Here is a 17,745-nt window from a genome sequence, read left to right on the forward strand (position 1 = left end):
GTCTGCGGGTGCCCTCTGAGGGCAGCGTGGGACGGGAGGAGCAGGGCCAAGCTCAGGAGCTCTCCCTGAAGGACAGGGAGATGGGGAGGTCTCTTGGGCCAGTTACCAAATGTGAGATCTGCCAGCATTTCATCTTAATTATTTTAATTAATTAGTTAATTAATTTGATAGCAAAATAAGCTGACATGCAGTTAATGAAGGGAGATGTAACAGGGTCCTATGCTGCCCCAGCAGCCCGGGCACGGCCCCCATCCCGCCACCTGCGAGGGGACAGCGGGAGCCGGAGCTCCGGCGCTCCCTCCCCCCTGGAAGGCGCAGTCCCCGCGGTAGGCGCCGGCCAGCCCTGCCCGGGCCGGGCTCCGCCCGCCGGCACCGCCTCCTGCCCGCACCTCCCCAGGCCCGGCCCGGGCTGGGGCAGCTCCGAGGGCTGCCCGCCTGAGGGGCTCCGGGACCGCCGCGGGACCCCCGCCCTGCCTGCACCGGTGCCACAGCTCCTGTGCAGCGAGCTCCGGAGCCCCCGCGGACCTCGGGCGAGCGGGAGCCCTCTGGAGCCCGCTTCACCCACCTCCCCAGCATGCGGACGCCGACGGAGATGATCGTGGGGCTGGTGCTGTGCCCCTGCGGGCTCCTGCTGACACTCACGGGCACGCTGGCACCCAGTTGGAGGCAGGTGAGCCTCATACCTGACCAGCCCATGGACGTCGTCTGGGAGCAGGGCATCTGGGACATATGCAGGGAGCGGCAGAGCACCCATGACCGCCTCTGTGGGCAGGCTGACGAGCTGGGCTACTTTGAGCAGGTGCCCGTGCGGGTGGCCCAAGGGCTGATGCCCTCCTCTCTGGTGGTCACCCTGGTGGGCTTGGTGGTGGCTGCCCTGGGCGTTCGCTGCTGGCAGCCGGAGCCCCGGCACCTGGTGGCCGGCGTGGCAGGGCTGGTGCTGCTCCTCTCTGGGCTGATGAGCCTCGTGCCCAGCTCCTGGTACACTCAGGAGCTGTGGGCACTGCCTGCGCCGTCTGGCAGCACTCTGACCGTCGGCTACAGCTTGGTACTGAGCTATTTGGGAAGCTGTCTGGAGATCCTGGGGGGGCTGGCCCTCGCCCTCAGTTTCCATCACTGCTGCAAGGAGTGCAGGGCTCCCAAATTGCCCCCCACCCCTGTGACAGAGGCTGGGTCAGGCTCCAGTAGAGCTTACAACAATCCCTGGGATGTGCTGGAGGATGAGCAAGATGGACAGCACTGGGGGAGAAGCCCACCTTGTGACTCTGACTTGTAGTCCCAGCACTGGGACAGCAGTCACCTTCCTGGCACCAAGAGCAGTGCTGGCCCCTGCCCCTACAAGCCATGCCCTTCTCCTGGGGCCCCTCTGAACAGGCTGGAAACAAGACCAAGGACCTCTTTCGAATATTTGCAACTTCCTCAAAAGCCTGCTATGGTCCAGGATCTACAACTGTGCCAAAGCCATGCTGGATTGAGGACCAGAGGTGGCTCCAGTACCTCCGTGCTGCTTTTACCTCATCTCCCTGTACCATGCACAGCAGCTTGGGCAGAGACAGCTTTGGTGTTCCCATGTAAGCGACATACTGGTCAGAAGTGTGTAACCTTCAATGCTGGCAGCAGGGGTGGGAAGCACCTGTCTCATATCTCTGCCCAGCTCAGGACTGTGCGAACAGCAAAATAAATTCAAAGCAATGGGTTTGTGCTGTGGGATGGTTATGGGCTTTCTGCCAGGCAGGTTGGGCTGAGAGCCAGTGGGTACGGCTCACCCAACTTCCCTGTTTTGCCTGAAGCAGGGAAGAAAGGTCTATAAAAGGGCACAGCTAGCTTTTATAGCACTTTCCCAAAGGACTTTTCCCCCATGGTCAAAATCAGCTTGAGAAGAGATTTCTCCTTCCTGGAGCACAGACACTTCAGGGTGGAGTGGCGAGGGTGGGGGGAGGAAGATCACAGAGAAAAAAATAGCATTTATTTCCCCTTTCAAAATTAGCTTGGTGTGAGGTGGTAAAACTGGTCTCACTGGTTTGTAAGGGACACTCAAGAGGTCAGAACTCCACTATAAAATCCTTTTCAGCCCCCTGCATAACAAGGTAAGACCCAAGCCAGCTTCCTTGCAGAGTTGTTTGGCCAGATTCTTATACCAAAGCACCCTGGTCAGCAAGCTAAGCCTTGCTGCAAAGGGACAGTACTCAAGGGACAGTCTCAGAGAGTGTGTTGGACTTGGAGACTTCCTGATAAGCCTCCCAAACATTTTTTTTTGTCTGCATTCTTACGTTTCCTAGGTCTTAGACATCTAGAAAGAGCAAGCCAATCCCTCCTCCCTGGCCCACACACAAACCACAATGGCACAAGAGATGCTGCACAACGTTCCTTTATGAAATTACGGTGTTGATGTGAGATGGTCCTTTCCTCAGCAGGGCTGGCAGCTCCTGCAGAAATCACAGATGGGTGTATCAGGGGTGAGTCTGACCCAACCTCTCTAAGCCCACTCCACGCCTTAGCACAGGGGGTCCAGGCACAGGCAGAGTCCTGTCAGACTCTAGGCACCCCTGGTCTTGCCCCTCTCCTTCAGCAGGAGGGCAGAGCTTGCTTCAGGAGTGGGCACCATGCCAGCACTGGGCCCCGGGGCACTGCAGGGTGGCAGAGGGCTCCCTAGCAAGGCCTGCTCCAGATGCTACTCACCTCTTTCCCTTCGTAAGCTTCATTCACAAATGTATCACTCTTGGGGGGAAGCTCTTCCTCCTCCTCCTCATCCTCTTCCTCTGGATCACTTTCACGGTGGTACAGGGTCAGCACCCGAGTGGAAGCAGTGCTCGAGGTCCTGGAGAGGGAAAAATGCACATCGAGAATGGCATGGCCAACTCCTAGGGATGGGGCAGATCCCAAAGTCCTGCCACAAACCCTGGTAACAGCCTGCTGGGGTGATTGGAGGTTTCCATATAACCCAGGAGTACATCAGGACTCCACACCATCCCTAGGCAAGAAGACCCTGTCCCTCTCTACTCCCAGTTGTACCTGGCCCAGTCCAGCCCCAGAGCTCACCTCCTCCGCCTGTCCCGCCTCCGCATGTAGGCCAGGGCCCCCACAGCAGCAGCAGCGACCAGCAGGAGCACGGCCACCCCCAGGGTAATGGGTCCTGCCAGGGGCTGCACCTCGGCCTCCTCGCAGTAGTCACCACGATAGCCCAGGGCGCAGTGGCACGTCACTCGGCCAGCCTCGATGGCACAGTCCCCACGCAGGTTGCATGTCTCGCTGCTGCAGGGCACAGCCCCCAGCACCTCCTCTGTGCTGGGGGATACCACGAAAGGCTCTCCGTGCTCCTGGGGGCCAGGGGCTGCAGACAGGCTGGGGCGGGGCTGCCGAGGCTGGGGTGCAGCTATGGATGAGACTGGTTTTTGTTCTACGTGGGACATTCCTGATGGTGCCACTGCAGGGACCTGCGTCCCCACCTTCACTGTGGCACCTGGAGAGATGGGCATGGATCAGCAGAGACTCAGGTAAGACCCCCTTCCCAAACTGGGGGAGACTGGGCAGGCTGTTCTGTGCCCAGGACCCCAGCATGCCCCGGCTGTGGGCAGGCACTCACAGTCAGACTCATCGGAGCCGTTGGCACAGTCAGGGCGCCCATCACAGACCTGCTCTCTGGAAATGCAGCTCTGGAGGTCGGGGCAGGCCTGCAGCGGGGCGGGGCAAGGCGGTGCCAGCGCACACGCTGCCCCATGCACCAGGTGGTATCCGGGTGAGCAGCGACACTGCCGCCCTGCAGGGTTGGGCAGGCAGAGCTGGGCACAGCCCCCATTGCTCTTCGTACAGCCATTGGTGCCTGCCAAAACAGCACTGGTTAGCACGGCCACCTCAAGGCACAGCTGAAACCCCACAGATGCCCTGGGCTGGGGCAGTCCCAGACCCACCTTCCTGTGAGAACTGGCTGTAAATCCTCATGGTTACCAGCTCCTGCTCCATCGGGAACCACCAGTTCTCAGCCTGCTCCAGCCGGCTGTGCCAGATCTTGCTGGAGCCTGGAGACACATGGGGTCAGCACTGCTCCACCTCCTTCCAACAAGGGTGCCTGAGCTGGGAGGTCCCCTAGCTTGCCCTTCAACCCACAGAGGGGCAAGCCTGCACCCCCCAGAGGGACTGGCAGAACCCCGTGTCCTAGTGCAGTAGGAGGAGCAGGGCAAAGCACAGCAGACAGACCTACCGTTGGTAGAGGTTGTGCTCCAGAGCAGAAAGCCTTCTCCTACGGCAAAGAGTGAGAGACCATGCAGCCCTTCCCGCACCAGCCGGAAGCGGGATCCATCCAGCTCAACACTGCTGATGGTACCTCTCTCTGCAAGGCACACGTGGAGAGGCTTCAGGGTGGTGACAGAGAGGGCTCCGGGCCACCCCTCAAGGCTGTGCCAGGCTGTGCTTTGCAGACTGAGCACCTGCACCACTGCTACCCCCCTGCAGTGCCCTGGCTCAGTCCTCACTCACCATGGTCTGCCCAGTACAGCCTGGTGCCAGCACCCCCAAAGGCAAGGCCAGTGGGAGCCCGGGCTCTCTTCCAGACCACTCTGCGGCCAGTGCCATCCATGGCCGCACACTCCACCACAGCGCCATGCCCATGGCTGCCAGCTGCTGTGACAAAGCACATGGTGGAAGCACGAGGACACAGTGCCAGCCAGGCAGCACCCTGCAGCCCCTCGCTGAGTAGTGCCAGGGCCCACCGCCCCCTGGGAGCTGCCACATGGATGGTGGGTGGCTGTCCCCCAATCCAGTAAAGGTTCCCACTCAGCCAGTCCAAGGCCAGGGATGTCACCGTGCCCTCCACAGCTACTGCCTTCTTCCAGGACAGCCGTCCCCAGTCCTTCATGCGCAGCAGTCCGATGGAATTGCCTCCCACTTCTGCAAAGTACAAACTCTTGTCTTTCACTGCATAGTCAACAGCTGTCAGGCGGCTCACCTTTGCCAAAGGCAGGGCTCGGTGCGGGGGAAGCCCTTGGGATCCAGCTGATGCAGGCAGGTCCTTCAGGTAGACCTGGAGGAAGGAGGCAGCACTAGGATGGGGACCCCTCTTTCCTGACAGTGGTGAGAACAGCAGCCCCCAGGGCTGGCTGCAGAGGATAGTACCTGTGCCACAGCTGCTGGTGAGACCAGGAGGGCAAAGGCCGAATCACGGATGGGCAGACAGGTGGTCTCATTGGTGGCCAGCATCAGCCCGGCGGGGCAGCGGCACTGCCCAGTGTGCCTGGCGCTCAGCAGACACAGGTGGGAGCAGCCGCGCGTCTCACACGGGTTGGGGGCCGTGGGGCGCAGGGCTGGGTGCATCACCTGTGGGACAGCAGGCTCAGCCTCAGCTCGGTCAGCACCTGCCAGCAGAGCTGAGCACGACTGACACCACACCATGCTACCAACACCCACACACAGCCCAGCTTGGGGCAGGATGGTGAGGCAAAGATGCTCCCAGAGGAGCAGAGACCCTTGGCCACAGAGACTGCTGCTCAAGGACCACTGGGATGGGGGTACAGCTCCTGGTGCCTCCTCACTCAGAGGACAACAGCGCTGTGCAGGATGGAAGATCAGCAGAGCTGGCACAGCAGGGCTTGGGGCTCCCCAAGAAGGTACCTGGAGGCCATGGGGCTGCCCGTGCCGTTTGAGCAGCACGGTCCTGTTCTTGCCGCTGGCCTTGTCCACCTGCTGCACGGACCATGTCTTCCTCTCTGACCAGTAGAGCTGCCCCTCGCACACAGCTGCTGCAAAGGGGCTCTGGACCCAGCGCAGCTTCAGGACCTGTCAGAGAGGCTGTCAGTGCCCACCCTGGTCCCCATCAGAGCCCCATCATCGGTGCCCCACCACACCTTCACACTGCTGCCATCCAGACGTGCAGAACCAACACTGCCCAGCTTCTCATCCAGCCAGAAGATCCTCTGGGTGGGGAGGTCGAGGGCTAGTGCTGTGGGCCAGCCCAGTCCCTGGGCCAGCAGCACATGCCGCCAACTCCCATCCATACTGGCCTCCATCAGCCGTGAGTGGCTCCCCACCTCTGACCAGTACATCAGCCTAGTGGGAAGACAGGTACGAGCCTATGGACCTGACACAGCATCGACCCAGCACCAAGGCAGCCCAGAGCTTCCCATCTCATCATGGGTGTATTGAGAGCTCCATGCAGGGGCAGGTGTCTGGGCTCTTTCTTCTCCTGTCATGCAGTCCCCACAGCACCAAGGTGAGGCCATCCCACCTCTTCCCCAGCCTCTCATCTGCCTCCATGGAGGAAAATGGGGTAGGACAGGGATGGCAAGGAGGTCCCCATGTCCTCTTATCTCAGACTTACCCTGCCAGAGGCTGGAGCACCAGAGAGTGGGGCTGGTCCAGGTCTCCATCCATCACCACAGTGTACTCTGGTATCCCTTGCCAGGCAGCCCCCAAGCGAGTGGCCAGCACCTGCCCTGCTACCCCATCTGTCCAGTACAGGTTCCTCCCAAGCCAGTCCACTGCTATACAGTCTGATCTCACACCTGAAATGCATCCAAGAGGCAGCACCTCTGTGGGGTGACAGCTGCATGGCCCCTCAGCATAATGCTCCCAGCCCAGGTCCCTCCATCTCAGGAGCTATGGCTCTTCCCAACCTTATTCCCGCTAGCACTTCTCCACTTAGCACTCCACTGCAACCTTGAGACTGCACAGTGAGGGGAGGCCAGCCCTGCTAACCCCACATTGTCACAACCCACCTTTCACCAGTGTGCCTTTCTTTCCCGAGTTGAGGTCCTGCCAGCGGATGCTCTCTGTGGCCAGGTCCATCCAGAAGACTTTCCTCTCCACCAAGTCATAGTCAAGTGAGAAGACAACACGATCCTTGTCAGTGGCCAGCACCACCTCCTCATGGCCACTCCGCAGGCCATAGGACAGCACCTCGGACTGCACAGCCACTAGCAGCTTGGGCTCTGGTCCTGGGGTAACACAGAGCCACACAGACCCTGCTCAGCACTAATGGTCCCATGGTCCCAGCATATGCAGGCAAGGGACACAGCACTCGCAGGCATTGGAGCTTGCTGGGACTCAGCCCATTCACAAAACTACGAGGTTTCCCATGGGCAGCAGACACAGGGAGACAAGTATCCACCAGCCCCTAGTGTATCTTAGAGGGCCAGGGCCAGCCTCAGTGCTGCTTGGCCACTCCAGGACTTACCAGTGAGTTTGCAGACGTGGCCATCAGGCTCCAGCAGGTAGCCAGGGAGACAGCCACAGCTGTAGGACCCTGGGACATTGAGGCATGTCTGGCTGCAGGATCCCTTGCCCCACTCCATGCACTCGTCTATGTCCATGCAGGACAGACCATCCGCAGCAAGCTGATAGCCTGGGCCACACCAGCACCGCTGAGGGGAAAGGCACTATCAACTGCCTACCCTGGGGACACGAGGCTCCCTTCTGCAGCTGGAGCAGGGCATCATGGCATGACAAGCCCCTGCCCCAGGGCTGCTGGCACTCACAGGGCCCTGGGGCGAGGAGTAGCAGAGATGAGTGCAGGATCGCTGGCAGGGCACAGAGCAGCTCCCCCCCTCGTCTGAGCCATCCGCGCAGTCCTGCCGGCCGTTGCACACCAGGGATGCATTCAGGCAGGACCCCAGACCACAGGGGTACTCATTACTCTGACAAGGAGCAGGGTGGCCTGCAGGGACATGTGGGGAAGGCTGCCCTGAGCCTCATCCACCAGCTCCTTTTGCTCATTTGGGGCAGATTTAGCTGCTCCCCAGAGGCTGGCTAGAGCTCACTGAAGCCACATCCAGAGCTGTGGCAGAACCTGGCTTCAGGCTATATTAATCCAAATGCCACTGGCCCCTGCAGGGAGAACAGCTACTCAAGACCTGGAGCCACCAGAGCTGCTGGGAATAGGCAGCCAGCATACAGGGCCCTTCACCTCAGCACAGACACATAGCCATCTCCCTCCATGCTGGGCACCCACCAGCCACCCCTGGGTGAGACAGGGAATAAAATACGGGTGTTGCTCACAGCCAGCCTCGTCACTGCCATCAGTGCAGTCAGTCTCTCCATCACAGCGCCAGACATCGGGGATGCACTCATGGCCATGGGAGCAGCCCCACTGCTGGTCCTCACACAGCTCTTCCTCCCAAGGGCAGCCCTGCAAGCCAGAGGGTGAAAAAGGCTACCCGCCCTCCTGGGCATGAGTGGGGACAGGCTGTGTCCCCACTGCTCCACTCACCTGCTCGTCTGAGCCATCCCCACAGTCAGCAGCACCATCACAGCGCCAGGCCTCTGGCACACACTCCCCACTGTGGGAACATGTCACCTCACCCTCACGGCAGAGCAGCGGCCGAGGCACAGCACAGCCTTCCTCATCTGAGCCGTCCTGGCAGTCATGGTCACCATCGCAGTGCAGGGCCAGGGCCACACACTGCCCGCTCCGACAGGAAAACTCAGCTGGACCACACTCCTTCAGCACTGTGGGCAAAGGCCAGGGCTGAGCAGGGTCACTGTCCCCATCCTCTCAGCAGGTTGCCCTGGGCAGTGCTTGCTCCTGGACCCACAAGAAACGTGGTGCATCCACCTGTGGGGCAGGCAACCCCAACAGTCCATCCCATTCAGCCCCAGGGTCTTACCACAGCCCTGCTCATCCGTGTGGTCCAGGCAGTCAGCATGGCCATCACACAGCCAGCTCCTGGGGATGCAGCGGGTGGCAGCGTCGCAGCGCAGGGCACACTCCTGTGTGGGGGTCCAGCAGCCCGTCTCATCCGAGCCATCGGGACACTGTGGCACCCCATCGCAGCGCTCTCCTGCCCCGACACACACAGCTCCACTCGCACAGTGGAAGGCCCCTGGGAAGACAAGGGGCTTTGCACTACCTGCAGAAGGCAGCCAGGGTGCCCAGACCCTCTGCTACCCCTCCAGTGACCTAGAAAGGCCCCACAAGTGACAAGTTTTGGTCCCTCCTAGACAGTGCATCTCCAGCAGCCTAGATCCTGAACAAGGCAATTGTGGCAGTCTTAACTCGGCCACATCTAGGCCATTATCAGCAGTGAGATCAACTCTATCCTTTTCCAACAGCACTTCAAGCCCGGTGCCAAGCTCAGAAGGAACCAGTATGTCACATCACAAGCATCAGAGCCCAGGACACAGACTTTACCAGGGCCCTGTCCCAAAAGCCCCCCTAGGAAGCAGCCAGAAGCCCTGGCACAGGGTGACCCAGCTGCATAGGGGACAGAAGAATGGCTCCTACCTGGAGTGTTGCAGACCTGGGCACACCCATCCTCATCGGAGCCATCTGCACAGTCCTTCTCCCCATCACACAGGTACTCCTGGGCCACACACCCAGTGCCGTCACGGCAGGGCACATGTGTGCGAGAACAGGACAGATGGAGAACTGGGGTCAGGGGGTGTGCAGTGCTGGACTGGAGGGGTGGGGTAGGTGTCAACACCCGTGCAGAACTGTTTGAGTGTGGGGTGGTTGTGGTTGGCTGTGGGGCAGTGATCTTAGTTGTAAAAGATCGAGTGGTGCTGGTGGCTGGCTGCACAGTGGTAGTCTTGGTCAGTGTGGTCCGGACAGTGGTTGGTGCAGGGGTGGTCTTCTTTGATGTGGACTGTCTGGTGGTGGTTTGTGATGTGGTAGCCTTGCTGGTTGGTGCAGGAGTAGTGCTGAGTGCAGTGGTGGTCTGGCTTGACGGTGGTGTTGTGGTGGAGGTGGTTGGCCAAGCAGCAGTGGTGCTTGTGGTTGTCCTCATAGTGGTGGTCACAGGTGGAAGGAGTGGCATGGCAGACCCTTTGCTTGGTGGCACTGGCAAGAGGATTTGGGATTTGTTGGGACCGCACCCTCCACACACTCCAGGCACCTCCCAGAGCACCCCACATGACCAGCAGTAGCCAGGCACCCTGCCACAGCTCAAAGTAGCACGGGCCACCCAGCTACAGCAGCAGCACCAGGCACAAAGCCATGGCCATTCTTACCAGTCTGCACCTCTGAGCCCACGAAGGCCACCACTCCCTGCACACCCACTGCCGGCAGGGACAGAACGAGGGCCAGCGTCCTGCGGTCCCACAGCAGCAGAGCCGTCCCATTTGCTGACACCAGGTATGGCTCAAAGGCGGCCACAAGGCCATGGGACCAGCTGGGTGCCAGGGTGACTGCTTGCCGCTTGGTCAGACTCAGCGCCTGCAGGCCTGTGAGGTAGAGGCATGGTAGGACCTAGAGCCTGCCCGCACCCCTCATGGCTCACCCTGCGCCCCACAACCCACAGCCATGGCAGGGACCTCACGGCTGAGGCCAGGGTCCTGAGTCTGCCCCGTGAGCACCCCACTGCCTAGGCAGGGACCTGCTGCTTATAGGGCATGGCTGATTACCCCTGCCTACATCCACCACCTCCACTCCCTGCTTCAGATACTACTAGGGCTCACCCAGGGCTGAGCTCCAGAGCACGCTGTAGGCTCTGCTGTCCATGGCCGCAGGCAGGTCTCCAGGCCACGTCTCATTCCAGGCATCCCATGGAGCACCCCCCGCCAGGCTCAGTGCCTGCAGGGGTTGCCCAAGGGCCAGCCAGTACAGAGCACCACGCTGCCAGTCTAAGAAGAGGTGCTGGATGCTGCTGCGAGCACGGTGCAGGATGCGCGGGGACTTGTCAGATGTCCGGATCACGCCGATGTCCCTCCGGTTACATGCGAGCCAGTACAGGTCCCCCGAGCGGATGTCCACACGGGCAGAGCAGACTTGGCAAGAGCAGGCAGGCAAGCAGTTATGAAGCTGTCTCATGACCCTGCACCTCTGTCTGGGTGCCCCTAGACCCTAAACCCTGGGCACAGCTGCCCACTGCCTTCACATGGCCTCACTGTGCTCTGCACAGACCGCTCAGACCACTGTGCTCTGCACCCAGGAGATCCTCAGGCTTCAGGAAGTATCAGGAAAGGGAGTGTGCCCTCTATCACCCCATAGGGTCTCTCACCTGGCAGCCCAGTCACAATGGCCTCTCTCCTGCCAGGGTGGCCCACAACACGCAGCAGAGTCCCACGGTCATCTGTCCCATAGAGTATTGACCTCTGCCAGTCCACATCTTGCAGGTGGAGGGTCTCCTGCCACTCCTGCACCTGTTTGGTGTGTGCTCCAGGGCCCACATGCACCAGGGAGATGGCCTTTCCTGAGGCATACACGATGGACAGCTCTGCAGAGCACAAGGGCAGTGTGTGAGCACAGCCTCAGGGACACTAGATGGAGTCACCAGAATGAGCCAAGACAGAAATGTCACAGCACTGGTGTGTGCTGGGAACCTCATCCCACTAAAGCCACAGCCCATTATGGCCCTCCTCCAACTCCCACATGGATGTATACCACCCCAGAGAGCCAGACCTTGCTCACCTGCACACTTCCCTGAGGGCAGGAGGAAAAGGCCCTCTGGACATGCACACTTGTAGCCCCGAGGATGCACAGGGGACAGGAGGCAAAGGTGACTGCACAGGCCCAGGGCACATGCAGCAGTGTCCCCTGGAAGCAAGAGGATGTTAAAAGCTCAGGCAGTCATGACCCCAGTATCTCTCCCAATCCCCAAAAACCACAGGTTGTCCTGGGACTGGATAAAGGCTGGAAGCAGCCCAGCAATGTCATGTGAGTTAAGGGGCCTCAGGTTTACCAAAAGCCATGGGCCTTTCCTTCAGTTTTGTAGGTCCCCTCTGTACCAACCCCACAACCCCTCATCACAGGACCAGGCAAACCATTGGGCAGGACCTGGGGAGCTCCAGGACCCAGAGAGCCTTCCCTAGCACCCAGGGATGTCGTGGGGGTTGCTGCCATGCTGCCAGCCCTGCAGCAGCGCAGCACCTGCAGGTACTCACTGGGAGGCTGCTGCAGTGCATGCAGCACAGTGAAAGCTGAGATAGGGGCACGGAGCAGCACTGCGTGCTCCTGGGGAGAGGCCCAGGTGGCTGACACCATCTCTGTGCCATCGGTCCAGAAGAACCGGCTCTCAAACACGGCCAGGCCCAGCGGCTCCGTGTGGCTCCGCAAAACGGCGTGGAAGGAGTGGCGCCCGCTGCCATCCACCCGCAGTGTCTCGATGGACTGGGGACAAGGCAAGGCACAGTGGCCATATGGCATCCCCACACCTTGGCCCTTCTCCCAGCCCAGGGATGTATGCCAGACCTAGGCACCGCTCCCTGCTCCCTCCCGTGCTTTGGCCATGGACACAGTGGAACCAAGGCCATCCCATATCCCACCTCATCATCTCCCTGGGTGGGAGAGAGCCCTCCTGCCCCTCATCCCTACCTCCTTGTACTCGCTGATCCAGTACAGCCTGCCAGCCACATGGTCCAGGCTCAGCCCCACAGGCTCCTCCATGGACACAACTGTGAGCTCCCGCCGGTTTGAGCCATCCATGCCGGCTGCAGCAATGACTGTCCGGCCCCTCTGTCCACGGTTGACCCAGTACAGGGACCTGGGGGCAGGCACTCAGCACCCACTTCACAGGAGAACACCAGTGCTGCCATGGCCCCACAGCAGGCACCTCATGGTCAGCACCAGCACTGCAATCCCAGAAGCCTAGGCCAACCCTGGCTCATTCACTGCTCACCTTGCAGCTGGATGTACTGTCAGCTGCTCTGGTGCAATGTCCTTCCCCAGCACTGTCACATACCCACGGCCATCACCCAGCCCTGCACAGATGGCTGGAGGATGGCTGCTGGCCCAGTACAGTTGCCCTGTGAACCAGTCCACAGAGATGCTGTTCACCTCTCCAGCATCTGTAGAGACAGAGCAGTTTTAAGGCACACCTACTCCAGGCTGTGTGGCAAACTCAGGCTGCCCCTTCCTCTATACAGGAAAAGCAGTACTGGGGTGGCAGGCCAGCTCTCAGCACCCATCTCAGCCCTGCTACAGCACCCAGCACGCTTGATCCTCCTCACCTGCATAGAGAGGCTGTGTGCCTTTCCCTGGGTGGTGAACACGGAGCTCTCCATCCTCTGTCAGCCAGTAGTAGGTTTCTCGGAGCAGGTCATACACCAGGGCACGGGGCTCGGTCTCAGTGGAGAGCAGGGGCCTGTAGGCTTGGGTCCGTACATCCAGAACGGCCAGGTCCTGCCCCACGGCCACCAGGATCTGTGTTGAATTGTCTGCCAGGGTGAGAGGAAAGTCACTCATTGATCAGGGACATGGCTAGCCAGGGGCACTGCCCAGCCCTCATCCAGCCTGGTCTCCCCTCCTCTCCCTACCTGCCACTTCGCAGGCGGTGCCATGCCGCAGGGTGTAGCCCTGGAGACAGGCACAGCTGAAAGTGCCCGGGGTGTTGGTGCACAGCTGGCTGCAGGGGCTGTACTCCAGGGAGCACTCGTCCACATCTGCACGGAAAGGTGAGGTCAGCAGCCTGCCACAGAGCTGCCCAGACAGCATTGCCACTGTTCCCCTGGGGCTACAGGCAAGCTGTCTAGATACCAGAACATGGGCCTCAGTCCCAAAATGCACCAGCTGCTGCTGGGACATTATCTAGACACAATCTTTATGGGCCCAGGTGTGACACCTGGGCAGGCAGGAGCAGGGCAGAGGCAGGTGCTTCCCCAGAAGCATGGGCTCTGTGGAGACACTGCTGTCAGTGGCCAAGGCCACACGTCACGGAAGCACATGCACCCTGACCTCCCCTTACCAGCACAGCTTTGCCCATCTGCCTGCAGCACCCAGCCAGCCCCACAGGAGCACTGCACTCCCCAGTGCGTGTCAGTACACGTCTCTGCACAGCCCCCGTTGCGTACAAAGCAGCTCCGACCTGTGGGGATACAGCAAAGGGTGACATGAGGCAGGACAGCTCTGTGGCTCCCCTTCCCCTGTCCCCACCCAGATGGGCAGCAGCCAGCAGCTGCATGTAACTTACCACATGTGCTGGGCTCATCTGTGCCATCCAGGCAGTCATCCTTGTCATCGCACATCAGGGACTCCAGGATACACTTGCCCTCATCACACCGCACCATGCCAGGTGTACAGGGGGCTATGGCACACACAGCTCATGTCAGCAGGGCGGACCAACACCCTGGGCACAGGGGAAACCGTGGGTCCCAGACTCATGGGGAGGCCCCTCAGAGCATCAACAGCTTCCTGGGAAGCTTGCCACAATCCCAAGGGAAGCTGGGGCCCAGGAGAACAAAGCACTCCCTAATTCACACATGGCCCAGACAAGTCTCAGGGACCCTACTGAGGAGCATCCATTCTTGCTTACCGCAGACATCTTCATCTGAGGAATCACCACAGTCGTCGATCCCATTGCACTTCCACTCAGCCATGATGCACACCCTGTTCCTGCACTGCCACTGCCCAGGCAGACAGGGCTGCTGAGGACACCCCTCCTCATCCCAGCCATCTTCACAGTCTTGGTGCCGATCACACAGCTCCCAGTGTGGGATGCAGTGGTGGGTGCCTGGACACTGCACCTTCTTTGTCCCGCACACTGAGGAAACAACGCAGCACTCACCAGCCTGCCCTGCATCCCCAGCCACCCCCACTCAGCCCTCCCAGCAGAGAGTACATACCACAGTCCTGCTCATCAGAGCCATCCAGGCAGTCAGCAGCACCATCGCAGCGCCAGCTGCTAGAAACACACCGGCCATCGTCACACTGCCAGACATGGGGGTCTCCACCACAGGCAACATCTGCAGGGACAACACACAGTCACTGCGACCTACTGCTATGGCAGAACAACAAGGGTCCACTTCATCCTGGCACGGGACAGGTGCTGGCAGTGCCCAAGGAGCATAGGTTCCAGGATGAGTACTCATGCCACAGACATTCCCAAGGATCTCTGGAGCACATATGTCCTTGCAGGATGCTACACAGGCAGAGCCAGCAAAGACTGAGGTCCTCTGTCCTGTCCTACGACTCCCCAGAGCACCAGGGCCCCTTGATGCCTATGCAGCACAATCCCCAGGCCACCCCATGACACTGGATGGGTGCCACTCACCGCACTGCTCGTCTGCGCCGTCAGGACACTGCTGCTCACCATCGCAGAGCCAGGGAACGGGGATGCAGCCGGAAACGCAAGCGGCCTGGCGTGAGGCTGCACACGTGGGGCTGGCAGCCGCTGCGGGCAAGAAGGAGCCGGGCCCGGGATCAGGCGGGGCGGCCGCAGCGGGCATCCACCTGCACAGCCCCCCTGCAGCTCGCCGCCTGGGCGTCCCGGCATAGCCCAGTGCGGGGAGGGACCAGTAGCATCCAGGGGCACCGCTGGATCTCCTCTGGGGCTAGAAGAAGAACTGCACCCTTCGTCCCCGCTCAGGGAAGGCAGAGGACCCCCCCTCGCCCCAAGCATTCTAGGCAGTAGTACAGGGCCCCTCGGGACGCAGGGGTCCCCATGCTGTCAGGGTGACAAGTATGCACAGGCGTCAAGGACACGCCAGCGGGAGATGAGTAGAACGGGACATCTTCAGTGATAGGGGACCCCCCCACTGCCCATCGCGGGGGGATGAGCAAGCTTCCCTGATGCGGCGGGCGCCCACCGCAGCCCCTCGGGATGAGGCAAGGATTTCCCCCCCACCTGCCCGACCCCTCGGTCCTGGCTCACGGGTGCGGCGTGTCCCGGCGCCAGCGGCGCTCCCGGCCAGCGGCAGCAGCGGCGGCAGGAGGATGCTGAGGAAGACGAGCACCCGGCGGAGCGACGGCGGGGGGCGGCCCATGGCGGCGGCGGCGGTGGCGGGGAGGGGCGGCTCCAGGGGGCCCGGCCGGCGGAGGGAGCGTGGAGCCGCGGCCGCCGCTTTTATGTCCGGGCGCGGGCGGCCATTGGGCACCGCGGGTACCGCCCGCCGCCCGCGGAGACCCCCGCCCGCCCCGCCGCTGCGGGGGCTGCGCCGCGCTGCCCCGGGGACCCCCCGGCCGGGACACGGGGGTCGCCGGCCTCGGGCGGGACAGCTGCGGTCCCGGGCCGGCCGCTCTTGGGACCCACCGCCCGCCAAGAGCCGAGGGGCACGGGGGCACCCGTGGCCCCCGCCCCGTCTCGTCCCGCCGGGCGGGGGTTGTTGTGAGAGCCAGCCGTGAGAACCGGGCCCGCAGCACCTGCGCCGGGCGTGGGAAGGCAGCGGCAGCCTTGAACGCGGGGGCACTCCCCGAAAACAGGGGGCTGCGCGCACCCCCCAGCCGGCCGGCCTCGACCTTGAGCGCTGTGAAAGAGCCGCTGGAGCACAACAAGGAGAGCGAGAGCAGCGGCCGGGGGAGGAAAACAGCCCGGCGAGAGGATAAGGCACCTGCCACTGTCTGGGAAAGGAGTCCCATCCAGCAGGCAAAGCGCGGGAATCGCCCAAGCCGCGGAGATGGGCACGGGGGCCGCCGCTACACACCGAGGGGAAACTGCCGGTGTGCTGCCCTGTTGGCTTGTCTCCCGGCCAGCTGCGTGCGGTGGCATGAGTCTGTCCACCCACAAGACTGGTCTGTACTCCAAGCACATCCATGGCCTGTGGGTACTGTGCACTCATCCTCTCCAGCCTCCCCATCTACCCTCCCTGCATGAGAGCTGAGTCTAGAAAGCTGCTGCAGTGGGTGCACACTTACTGACACCACTGTCTTTCTGTGAGACCTTCTGGCATGTACGCATTTTCTGGCTTGCTCAGAAAGGGAAAGCTCCAGGAAGATCTCCTGTGTGCTGGGGAAGAGATGGTACCAGCCACAGGGCTGGCCCAGGAAGGGCTCTGACATAGCCAAGTCAGCTGGAAGCTCAGGGCAGAGACACCCTCAGGCGATGGAAAGATCAGGGTGTTGCACAGCTCTGGGTGAGAAGGCCCAGTGCACTGGCACAAAGGAGATACCCCAGGCCAGTGGTATGACATTTGTCCCGAGGTGTGGTGCCCACACCCAGCTGTCTCTCTGGGCAGCATCCCAGTAGCTCTGGGCAACTGACTTCCTCAGGCACTCCCCAGGAAACACAAGTATGCAGGTCCCAGGGATGATGAGCAGGAACACCAGGCAAAGTGGTTCCTAGTGGTCAGGGGAGAGAGTAGAAAGGACAAAGCAGTATCCAGGCAATCCTAAGACTATCCAGAAAGCTCCCATGCCCTCCTCACACCTGTAGGACAATGCTGAGATTGTGTTAGGACCCTGGGGATCTGCCCTGTATGCCAGCTCTGCCACCCCACAGTGTACCTACACCACCAAAGCAGTAACTCCTCACACTGGCTGGCTGGGAAGGGCAAGTGGCAGCAGAGGGACTGTGAAAAAGGGTCTGGAAGTTAGTGGGTACAGTAGAAATGCCCAGTGCACCTGAGCATTTGCTTGAGGAGCTGGGGCGGCAGTGAAGGAAAGGACACGTGGTGTGGCCAGCCTCTTGAAATGCAGGAGATTTTTTTAGAAGCATAATTTAAAGTCAAAGTATTTCAAACACATGTGCATAGACAAAAGAACATACAGATTATATGTATGTACAGACAATAGCCCACTGTACATAATTTTATTTATATGCACCTACAGTGACTTCTTCTCTATAACGTACTGGTTATTTTTTTCCTGGACTTATGGAGAATTTTTTCTGGATATTTTCTGTTTTTTCTTTACAGTTGCATTAGTAGGGAAGTCTCCATTTCTCATTGACATTTAGATTCTCCCTTCTCTGCCTCCAAAATCTAAGGGAAGCTTGATGATTGGAGAAGGCTGACACCTAAATGAGAGGGAGCAAATCTGTGCTCAGATGAACAGTAGCATAAAAAATGCTATAAAAAAGTCCAGCGCCATGTTCCAATAACATCTTTAACTATGCCAAGTACAGCAAAACCCTTTTTTCTTTCAAACATTCAGAGGCAGTTTCACATTAAATA

General features: G+C 60.4%; 3 protein-coding genes across 4 annotated transcripts in view; 2 read left to right on the forward strand and 1 right to left on the reverse strand.

Annotated features, from left to right (window-relative positions):
- The window catches only part of LOC137472320 (ribonuclease CL2-like), a 170,570-nt gene that overhangs the window by 52,121 nt on the left and 100,704 nt on the right, over positions 1-17,745 (forward strand). The gene's annotated exons all lie outside the window — the stretch shown is intronic.
- Positions 439-17,745, forward strand: part of CLDN23 (claudin 23) — a 67,811-nt gene continuing 50,504 nt past the window's right edge. The window contains exon 1 of the mRNA XM_068187343.1: positions 439-1,619. Within this exon, the coding sequence (XP_068043444.1) occupies positions 575-1,273 (699 nt within the window). The 5' untranslated portion in view covers positions 439-574 and the 3' untranslated portion in view covers positions 1,274-1,619. The remainder of the gene's footprint in view (positions 1,620-17,745) is intronic.
- LOC137472303 (low-density lipoprotein receptor-related protein 2-like) lies at positions 2,350-15,800 on the reverse strand. Its single transcript, XM_068187308.1, has 33 exons — positions 15,510-15,800; positions 14,910-15,029; positions 14,482-14,601; positions 14,172-14,399; positions 13,830-13,943; positions 13,605-13,724; positions 13,177-13,302; positions 12,871-13,077; positions 12,540-12,708; positions 12,236-12,404; positions 11,806-12,031; positions 11,333-11,458; positions 10,923-11,138; positions 10,381-10,689; positions 9,934-10,146; positions 9,209-9,763; positions 8,592-8,807; positions 8,195-8,433; positions 7,984-8,113; positions 7,464-7,642; positions 7,163-7,349; positions 6,705-6,923; positions 6,308-6,491; positions 5,835-6,036; positions 5,602-5,766; positions 5,107-5,307; positions 4,471-5,014; positions 4,196-4,324; positions 3,906-4,013; positions 3,581-3,817; positions 3,037-3,457; positions 2,677-2,815; positions 2,350-2,423 (listed from the first exon to the last, which is right to left on the reverse strand). The coding sequence occupies exons 1-33, from the start codon at positions 15,619-15,621 to the stop codon at positions 2,367-2,369; spliced, it is 6,687 nt and encodes a 2,228-aa protein (XP_068043409.1). The 5' UTR covers positions 15,622-15,800; the 3' UTR covers positions 2,350-2,366.

Source organism: Anomalospiza imberbis, chromosome 4, assembly GCF_031753505.1.
Source record: "Anomalospiza imberbis isolate Cuckoo-Finch-1a 21T00152 chromosome 4, ASM3175350v1, whole genome shotgun sequence".
NCBI lineage: Eukaryota > Metazoa > Chordata > Aves > Passeriformes > Viduidae > Anomalospiza > Anomalospiza imberbis.